This window comes from Anoplopoma fimbria, chromosome 11, assembly GCF_027596085.1.
Source record: "Anoplopoma fimbria isolate UVic2021 breed Golden Eagle Sablefish chromosome 11, Afim_UVic_2022, whole genome shotgun sequence".
Classification (NCBI taxonomy): domain Eukaryota; kingdom Metazoa; phylum Chordata; class Actinopteri; order Perciformes; family Anoplopomatidae; genus Anoplopoma; species Anoplopoma fimbria.
The window spans coordinates 6,410,155-6,421,119 of record NC_072459.1 but is presented as its reverse complement, the minus strand read 5'-3'; the positions used below and the strand labels follow the sequence as shown (position 1 = coordinate 6,421,119).

The 10,965-nt window shown below is 42.1% G+C and overlaps 1 protein-coding gene across 1 annotated transcript in view; it reads left to right on the top strand.

Annotated features, from left to right (window-relative positions):
- Positions 1–1,075: 1,075 nt before the first annotated feature.
- Positions 1,076–10,965, top strand: part of LOC129099164 (voltage-dependent T-type calcium channel subunit alpha-1H-like) — a 109,485-nt gene continuing 99,595 nt past the window's right edge. Inside the window, 1 exon segment of the mRNA XM_054608344.1 lies at positions 1,076–1,515. Within this exon segment, the coding sequence (XP_054464319.1) occupies positions 1,076–1,515 (440 nt within the window).

Sequence of the window (10,965 nt, the reverse complement as noted above, 5' to 3'; positions counted from 1 at the left end):
CTCAGGAGGCTTTTTTTTTTTATTTTCACCGTTTAAAATGTACTTTTAAAAACAGCATGTTTAACATTTGTTCCCCTCTTTGTAACATAAACCATCTTCAGGAGAGCACACAACTGTCTCCAGCGTCAGATGCGCTCCCCCCCCCCCTCCTCCTCCTCCTCCTCCTCCTCTTCCTCACACGATGAACAACAAAGCCCTTAAAAAAAAAGAAAAAAAAAAGTCTGTTAGCTGGATTATAATGAGTAATGTTTGGCTCTCGGTGTTATTCTACTTAAATATAATAATCAGGATGAGTGAGGCATTTATTGTTTATTATTTATTAATTTTTTTGCTTCTTTTTTTTTTGCGCATTCCCTGCCCACCATTGCGTGGTGTGGGCTAAAAAACCTCCAGTAGACCAGACACAGAGCAGTCCATCTGTTCAATCACATAGCAACAGGAAGAGCGAGGGAGAGTAAGGAGAGAGAGAGAAACAATCCCTAGTATTCTCACAATATCACAATATGATGCTTTATTCTAATGGATACATATCTGTGTTTCTAACTACATGGTGTCACTGAAACAGCAGATACTTGTCTGACTGGTTCCCAATAGTCATTTTAGTGTATTTGTTTATCTCCTATATCATATTCACATGATGTTTATTTAATGTTCCAACGAAGATTGAAATTTTCTGCAATCATTTAATTATCTATTATAGACATAGTTGATTTTTAAATGGAGCGAAAGAGACAGATGGAGGAAATATTTGGAAATAAATGCTCATGTAAAGCGTCAAGCGCTTCCAGGTAAGTAAACGAATATTGATAATCCGTGTCCAGATTGATTGGATGCAAGCACCTTTGCTTCTGAGGGAATCGGAGGAGGAAACCGTCTGAGTGTTTATTTGGCTCATTATGCGATTTGTCTCTTGCTCTTTGCTAAGTTGATCTCTCCTCCGCCCTCGTCCTTTTCTTTCTGCTTCCCCACATCTTCTGCAAATGTTCTCCCCTCTCCCCATGGCACCGCCGTCCACCTCTCTCTAACCCCTCTCCCTCTGACCTCCCTTCAGAGTGGCTCTGCCTGATGCTCTATCATGACTGATGGCGAGGGGAGAGTGCGCTTTCAGTACGCAGAGAGCCCGGAGGGGCAGGAGGAGGCGCGGGAGGAGGTGAGGCTCGCTATACCGACGCCCTGCAGGACCGACGCCCCGGGTCATGATGCTGACCCTGGAGGAGGCCGGGATGAGGAGGAAGAAGAGGAGGTGGAGAGGACGAGGAGGAGGAGGGGTACCGGTCGGGGAGATGGAGCGGAATGGAGTCCTGAGGTTCAGGAGCACGAAGACCAGGAACCAGAGCTGGAGGTGGAAACTGGACCGACATTGGGAGTTCGCATCAGGGCTCCTATTCGGGACCCTGACTGTGTGTCGGAGGAGGAGGAGCAGCAGCCGTACCCGGGCCTGACCCCCGTGGCCTTCTTCTGCTTGAAGCAAACCACGAGGCCTCGCAACTGGTGTCTCCGCGTCGTCTGTAACCCATATCCTTTAATACACTGGAAACCTTAATCTGTAAGACCAAACATGTCCTCTCCCATGTGAGTACCTCATTTATATGCTTTTATGTCCAAAACATGCATGCTTCAATCTGCTGTTTGCAGATGGGTGCAGCTTTCCAAAGGCTCTCTGCTGGTAGCCGTGTAAATGCTCGCTCCTATGAGACCAGAGAAGCAGCAGCAGCAGCAGCAGGCTCCACACATCTGACAGGTCATTTGTCCAGCGACTAGGGTTGATTCTCCTTAAAATGCCGTTATTTGGGCACATTGAGATGACTAATGAAGCGTGTGGCTGTTCAAGTAGGAATGTCTGGTCCTGCTGCAGTTGTCTTGAGTTCGTCTTCATCGTGGGAAAATAGTCTGTGTTACTTTTGCTGAGTTTCTCTCTCGCGCTGGCTTGAGATTTGGATGTTTTTTTTATTTTGAACTTGTGTAGTGATCTCTTTATTTCTGTTTGACTCACAGATATCAGGTATTAGGCACCGAATCCATTGAGCGTTTCATTCGCTTGGCCAAAACACATTGGTGTGGTAAGGTTAAAGAGGCAGTGTGGCCTCAGTAGGGGCCACTAACCTTTACTTTAAGGCTGTCAAAAGTACATTCACATACACATTTGAGCAACATTTGCTTTGTTTATGCACATTTTGACCACTTTATAGCGTTTCTGGACTGATTTCCAAAGTGTCTATTCAGCAGGGAATCCAGATAAAGGGAATCATGATATTTTCTGCTCATATTTAGGAACATCTTTCCACAGATTATCTATCCATCAATTTCAGCTGTCTTACATTGTACTCAGCATTGTGTCTGGGTTTATTTTCATCCCTGTTTTGCTATACTTTACCTGGGTTTATCTTCAGTGTCCATTCAAAGTGCTGGTTAACATCACTTTGTTCTTGGACCAAATTCAAATATGAGTTATCCAACCTGTATGTTTGAAGTTCCCCCTCATTAATCACACCGCACAGATTAAATACTATCTTTCAGGTGACAGGATCCCTCCTGTAACTATTCCAGGCAGCCATTTTGTGCTAAAACATCATTCGTTTCACGTTTGAGGAAGCCAAATAGTCCAAGTGGAATCAGCTTTTGCATGCTCATGTCTGTTTTAGTGTCTATTATTACCCCTCAGCTGAACATCCTGCCTGGATAATTTTCATCTGTGGGATGTTTTAACACACTAGAGCAATAAATATAAAAAAGAACAGAATGTGCATCCAAAAAATCCAAGTCCAATGAAAAAAAAGATGAACCACTGCAATATTCTTTCATTCCTGATGCGGCGAGGTGGGTGGTGTAAAAAAACAAATTCAGGACCTGAGTCATATTTATTTGCTAAGTGCATTCCTGTGTACCTGGAATCTAATCTGCAGGGTACTGAGAGGATACAAATGTGAAATTCTAAAATGCAAACTAGACTTATTCTGTCTCATATCCTGCCTTTGTCCTCTAGTGTCGCGTGTAGCTGCTGCTCTCACTGACTGCACACACAGATGATTTTGTAACAGTACTGCATGATGTTTTGGTATCTTGAGTGTGTTTTACGATGGCAGTGGCAGCTTGGAGATGGAAGTGTTCGGTATCTTTTGGAGAGGGATCTTGACAAGGTGTTAGAAGTTCGAGTTAGATACTGTAGACCAGTAGATATTCTCTAGATCCGTATGAACAGTCGTTTCAAGAGCTGCATAGCTAAATATTTATTTACTCCCGCTTGAGGAAGGTGGGGGTTGATGATTCATACGACCGTTCAGATGAAACTGTGACGCAGGTTTGCCCGATGGTCGATGGTCTGTCTGCAAGGGTCAGCGCCCGTTCAGCCAACTCCACCTCATGACCCTTGAATGAGAATATAGATCCGATGCCACCTGGCTTTGGTGAACTGTTGTTTCTATCAGTGATGGAAATTGATTTAGTGATCACCGATATTAAAGAAGTATCTGAGTGATCCCGTTCTGTTATGTCCGTTAAAAGGTTTGATAATAGACTGTATAGAATAATAGAATAGTCTTTCCTTAGGCTTATCATTCTGTTAAATGCCTTTATCTTTCAAACTCAATGCCCCAAAGTTAATAATGCAGGTTTTCTGTCAAACATTAGAAATGCGCAACTCAAGGTAACCTCGATGACCAAATCAGAAAAACTCCCTCCAGAGCCACAGAAGACATGACACATCCACAGATTGAAAAGAACTCTCCAGGATGAGTCGACTGGTCTGTTTGTGTAAAGTGGTTTTGTGTGTTTTAAGGTTTTATTAGCGTCCTTGAGGAAAGATCTAATAGTTACACTGACCTTCTTAGAACTGGTGGACCTGCACCGCGTCAACCGACCCTTTATCAAGAGTCCCTGAGCAGCACAAAGCATCTCCACCAGCTCCAAGGTCTCTGATTTAGTGGCTGGAACCACACTCCCAAAAGGGAATTTCCCTTAAGGGGATCAATGTGTTGTATCCGTACTGCTCAATCTAGATGAGAACCCAGCCGTGGAAATGAAAGTCATGTCATACTCCCTTGCAGAGCAGAGGTACTTTTAATATATTAAATTAAAACATTACGCATTTCATGGAGGCTGCCTCTGCAGCATGAGCGAAGTTCGTTGGAGATTAATTTATGGAGGATTGGATTGGCAGACCTGCAATGGCATTTTTGGAAATCATACAAATGCACCTCTCGTTGGCTGTTTTTAAATGAATACAGCATAAAGCGGCAGGGATTCTGGCCAAATCTATTTCCTCTTACACGCAAGAACCTTCTTACACACAGTCTAGAACAGCAAGAACTGAATGTGATTTAGATATTTCAAAGCGAAGACGCAGTATAGAAGCATTGCATGTTTTTTTTTTAACTTCTTTTCACAAGTTTTATTTGAGGCTGTGCCAGAGAAGAGAAGTTAAAAATGAAGGTACAGGCTGTTAGTCGGAAGTTAATGTTGCATTACATTATGTCTGAAGCGGGGATGGTGGATCTCTACCATGAAGCAGATGCTCCTGTGGTCAGCACATGTGCTGCTTTTTTTTTTCTTTTTTTTTTTGCCGATGGTAGGAGACGCGTTTGTTGTTTGGTGACTGAAGGACTGTTTGTACCGAGACGGCATGGCTAATAAATGAGACTCACACCGTCACATGCTCATTCTAACAGCTTGTTTAAAACTGGAAGCAGGTTATTTCATGAGAGTGGATCTCACCGGACAGATCTCTGTGTTTTAGTCCTCAGAGTCTGCGAATGTGTGGGCGTTTGTGTGTGTGTGTGTGTGTGTGTGTGTGTGTGTGTGTGTGTGTGTGTGTGTGTGTGTGTGTGTGTGCAGGACCCACTGTGTAAGCATTGCAGAGTTGGTGGTCCACAGTGGGCTATGTAAATATTATTCGCAGCATAAATGTTCTGCCACTCAAGCACACAAGGGCATGCACACAATGCTTTAAGTGTGACTCTGGAGAGCGGAGTCAAAGGGATATAGAAGTCTTCATTCTTTTTACAGACGTACCTTATCTTAACTGTTGCGAGCTGTATTGTATAAAATCCACATTCTTAACAATCTAATCTGTATTTGTGAAGCTGCTAATCACATGTGACCATAGAAACAGGTCAACAGTTGCTCACAATCACCAGAATAGAATTTCAGGCCAAAAGCATTCCTCATTCATCTTGTTTATTATGATCATCATCATTGATCAGCTGACCTGCTCCCTTGCCTGCACATTAAGATCTCAGGATGTCCAGAAAACGATGCAATTACAGCATTGAGCTATTGATTCATTTTATTTACTGCTTCACTTGTTTTGTGATACGATACAATGAAAGCGCCATAGATTCATTATTGGTTTTCTATTTAAACAAGACACAAAGACAGATGGCCACTTTACGATGAAAGCCACCTTCAAATATATTTAACAAGAACGTTCTTGTGGGTCCGTGTTGAGATACTTTGCTATTGATGCGTTGAAGTTTTTAATGTCAGCTGCTGAATAACAATCGTTTTTTGGTGCTGGAGACATCTTTGCATAAGTGCTTTTTTATTTTGCACTGTCATGCATAATTTATAAGTGCTTTTTTTGCATTTGACTGTTAAACATGATTTAGCAAAACACAAAGAGGCAGAGAATGAGTGACAGAAACAGAACGTGGACAACAAATAGAGCTGAATTGTTGTTAACTGGGAGGGAATATCTATCTCAAGCAAGTTCTTAATCTTTTGAAGTTTATGACTCAAAATGATGAGTTGAGTCAGCATAACATTGATAATTGATGAGTCGTTTAGTGTTGTTTCAAATGAAAAGGGGATAGAATTTCTGGTTCCGGACTTATTGATTAATAAGAAGTGGTCACCGCAAAGTTACCCATTGGTTTGTGGACAACGGTTTAGAAGCCTTGAGCTCTTCATTTTAGCCGTCGCCATCTTGTTTTATTTATTTAAACAGAAGTGACACGAGATCTAAGAACAGCCAAATGCTGAATAAGCATTTTAGGCGACCAAAATGTTACAATTACCTTTCCTGTAGTGAGAATACATTGTAAAAGGGTTAAAGTAGTAAGACAAACACATGGACAACTTCCTGACCGGACAATGCTGAGTTGGCGACCTGTCAGTAACAAAGTAGCCCCGCTCTAAAGCATACTCCACTTTATGGTCTATTTGACTCTAAATGGATCATAATTTACTAAATGAACATCATGCTGTATTGAAGGAGACTTGAAACTAGAGATTGAGACCATAAACTCATGTTTACAATGTTTACTGAGGGAATAAATCAAGAGAGAAGTAGAGTCATTTTCTCATAGACTTCTATACAACCAGAGGAGTCGCCCCCTGCTGGTCAGTAGAGAGAATGCAGGTTTTAAGACACTTCCACATTGGCTTCATGCTTCTGAATCGGAAGTTGCCGCCTGGTTTTGAACTGTTGTTTGGACAAAACAAAGAATTTAAACACAACATAAAAGGCTCTGTGAGATTCTGATGGGAATATTTAATTATTTCTTACGATTTTATAAGCGAAACAATGCATACATTAATAGACAAAGTATTCGGCAGATTAATTGATACTTAGATATTCTTATTTTACTTTTGAAGTCTACTGAAAAGTTCAATGGCTTCTTGTTTGGCAGTAATGTAAAGCAACCAGAAGTCCACAGGCTGAAACCAGCTGTGTGTGGTCCTTACAGAGTCGCCCAAGAATGAAACCAGCCAGTAGATAATGTAGAGCAGTCAATTACACCTGAATCGACTTTTTCCGGTGCTAACACCTCCTGTGACACTGTCACAAGGCTGAATGTTAAGGCGTCGCCAGCTACGTTATACATTAACAAGCCTATTGTGGCTGATTAGATCAGATTCTGGGGGCCAGACAAGGTCAATCCATTACAGATGAGTGGATTCATCATGCTATCCGTCTCCATTAGTCATCCTATACTCTAAACACTGTGAGAGGGCCTCTTGCACTTCCTTTATTAATGAATACAGATGAGGCTGTGCAACGACACACACACAACAACCTGTTGTACTGGCTTTTAGCTAAAGATAATTTATTCATGATAATGGAATTATTATTACTTATTTTATTTACCCCTTTTTTAAGCAGGATAATTAATAATGGGTTAAATGTAGGTTATTTCTATGTCCATTTATGGATTTGGCGGATTCAACCAGCTGTGTGAAATTGGGGACAGATTTAAAGCTGTCTGAGACGGAGGACGACCAATCCAAGTTAAAACCTCTAGCTAAATTGTCTTGTTAAATTGTAGCCTGGATACGTGTTCAGGATTATAAGAGACCTCACTGTTTGCTGAACATCGTACAGTTATAAAATTACTTCTAATAAGATTTATCTTCAGGGCAAAAAAGTTAGAATAGTCCTCTAACTCCCACAGTGATGTCATTTCAAAGGTCTCTCTCTCCGTGTTTATGTCTTAAAATGACTTCATCTCTGCAGTGTCAGGGACAAAGAGAGCTGGCCTTGAATCCAGCAGGTTGTCCATCTCCTACTGCCGCTCAGCATCCTGAGGTGTGTCTTTCCATCTCCGCCAGTCTCAGTGTTCGTCTTGCTGTATTTATACCGAGCAGCGCGTCTGTGTCTGTGTGTCTGTGTGTGTGTGTGTGTGTGTGTGTGTGTGTGTGTGTGTGTGTGTGTGTGTGTGTGTGTGTGTGTGTGTGTGTTTGGTGACTCATTATATTTGGCCTGTGCTCATGATAACAGCAGATTGGGGGTTATGAGGTGTGCATCACAGCAGAGACAGAGGGATCCTGTCTCTCTGACGTGTAAAGTCCTGGCAAACTCTGCACAGTCCTCACAACGTGTGTGTGTGTGTGTGTGTGTGTGTGTGTGTGTGTGTGTGTGTGTGTGTGTGTGTGTGTGTGTGTGTGTGTGTGTGTGTGTCTTTGTACGTGTATGTGTATAGTATTTGTGTAGTGAGTCTAACTCTGCGTTGCGTTGTGTAATAGGATAAGGAGCAAACTTCCATTTTAGCACTTGGTCTTGAATACTTCTCAGTACACCAACAGTACTAGCATTGCACAGCTACACAGTTCCAAATCACGAACAAATCATACATGTTTGTTCACACTTGCTTTAAGTGTAAACCCAAAGTAAATAAAAGATAAGAGTATCCGTAACTTCCCAGGAAAATTCCACAATTCAAAGAGGAAGCAAGGCTAGTGGAGGTGCAACACACACAGTTCAGTTTTTTTAAACTTCCTGTTAAGACCAAACGAAGTAGAAATTTTACATTGCAACATTTTTTTCTTACATAAAAATACGTCAACATTACTTCAGGACAACATAGGAAAAGTAGAACACTCAAAGTGTTGTTCGGTCTTTCAAAATAAAATTTTGCGCTGAATCCACATTTTACATTTTGTGTACATTATTTTAGATTATAAAAACTGTCAAACAGTGAAAGCGTGCATTGACACATTTACTTCTTTTTTTATTTATAAAAAAAAGCAATCACAATTCATTTACACCCGTTTTGTGTTTGTTACCTTTAATAAATCTGAAACTATCATATTGGCAGTGTTACAGTAACATTTTGAATGATTTCCAGCCCTAAGTGGGTCATTAATGATGTGGCTCATGAATGTATGATGTAGCCAAACATAATAAGTACACAAATTACATTCCACTGCCCTCCAGGTGTTTATTAGTGTTTATGTGTGTGTGTGTGCTCGCGCAAGACAGTTTGTGCATTTTTGTGCTGGTGCATGTGTGCCCGGGATGTTAAGGGTGTGTGTGTGTGTGTGGTGGGATTACCTCCAGTACAGTAGGATCTTTGTTTGTCCCCAGGCTCGTTGTTTACAGACTGCTTCGCAAAATGATCTGGAACTAATAGCGCTGACTTCCGTGTGTGTAAACTCTGTGTGTGCACCATGTGTTTAGGCAGTGACCCTGTCCTGCCTCAGGCTCTGAGCGTCTGACTCCACAAAGCTCTCCAGAGTGTGTGTGTGTGTCAATTTTGGTCTGTTTGTACCGTTCGACGGTTGATAGCTGGTTTCTGAGAAATGATGGTCGATATACTGAACACTTTGAGAAACTTCTTCTTACGCTTTCTTGCTGCGAGTTACATGAGAACACTGATATGACTCTTGGTACTGTAAACATTCTGCAGGGCATTTGCTGTGAAAGGCAAGAAAACGTTTACACTGCTTTTGTCAAGGTTGAAAGAATAATAAAGTTGGCCTTGTTGGATACGGACGACGGAGCCGCCAGTAAAATATAAGTGTACATGTTGAATAAATCCATTCCGCACTATTTTCCACACAGACTTTGTGTTAGACTTGTATTTATGTAACTCTCAACCAGGAAGTGAATAAGCATTTGTCCTAAAACTGTTCAGTTAAGGGTTTAAATGTGGTCTCCAATAGTAACGACAGTGGGATGAATAAGAAGACAATGTGTTTTTTCATAAAGCTATCTGTCAGCCAAACAGGTTGCAGTTCATCAGAGTGTTCGGATGAGTCTTGTGTCAAAGGTTAAAGATCAATCCGAGTCCAGCTGGTGGCTTCTGGTGTTCAGTGTCAGATGGTTGATCTGTTAAGGAGTTCCTGAACATCCTAATTCTGTCTAAAAACAGTAAAACAGGTCATTTCTGTTCTGGAGTTTTAATATTATCTTGTACATATTGTGAAATACCTTCAAAATGCACACCTTTATTCGATTAATCTGCTCTACTTTTCCCTTAGTTTCGGATGTCTAATCCCCTTCACACTGCAGTCCGTGTCACTGCTAACTGCACAGTCGGCAGTCGGAGAGCTGCAGACAGACACGAGCCACCTCTGTGACACATGCTGCTGCCAGACGCTCCTTTCACCTGTCAGAGTCCTGATACGAGCTGCTTAGCCTTTTCACGCTACATTTACTGCTTTTGCCATTGATTCTGGTGTTTAATATTAGAGCACAAAAATAACAGAAAAGCAATGAGGGCAGGTGGGAACTGATATATAGTTCATTTTGTGTAGATACACGCAGTATCTCATCTCTGTCTGCTCAGTCTGTCTTTATCACTCAGAGAGCTGCCAGTCAAGTTCCCTGTAGTGGCAGTGCCACACTGACTGGCGCTCCTTTAATGCGGGAGGGCTCTTTGGCAGCTGTTGCCATGGCTACGCATCGTGTTGACGATGGCCTAGAAGTGTATTCTGTGTTGTTTTTTTTCACAGATCGACCCACCATCCAAAAGCTGCTCTGTCACTCTCGTCATGGAAATCCGTGCAGAGAAAAAAAAACGTGATGCAGCTTCTCTCGAGTCAAAACTCACATTAGAGTTTATAATAATGGAATAATGACGGGAAACGATTGGGTGGAGACTTTAGGAGGGGAGGAAGAGGGAGAAAGGAGGATGGATGAGATGACACTGAAAAAGAAAAAAAAAAAAAAAAAGGTCTGGGATAGAAAGCAGACGGGTGAGGTCAAAGACAGAGGTGAGGAAGTAGGAGAGCAGGATGTTGTGAAAAAAAGTCCAGTGAAGAAAATGGATGAAAGGGATAAAGGAGAGAATCAGGAGATGATGAAAGAGCGGCGCTGTATGAGACAGAAAAGAACACGGCGAGAAGTGAAAAGGACAGAAATTGGTAATTTGAATCCAATCTGTTCTGCAGGCCGTGTGTGTGTGTGTGTGTGTGTGTGTGTGTGTGTGTGTGTGTGTGTGTACTTTACCGCCGCGCTCTCGTCTGACAATTGGACACGGCGTTCAGCCAATCACGGCCATCTGATTGATGAGCGGCTACCTCTCCGCTCTATTGTGCCCTTTTTTATTGTCTTTCTCTGTCTATGGTTACCGCAGTGAAGATGCAGCGGCTTTCAGGTCCCCAAGACACAACTACTCCCTCAACCCCCCCCCCCCCCCCCTCTCTCTCTCTCTCCAAAAAAAGCTTCTGCTGAATAATGTGTGCTCTTTCTTTTTTGCTCTTCGTTTCTCCACTCATTCCTTTGTCTTTTTTCCGGCTGCTTAAAAG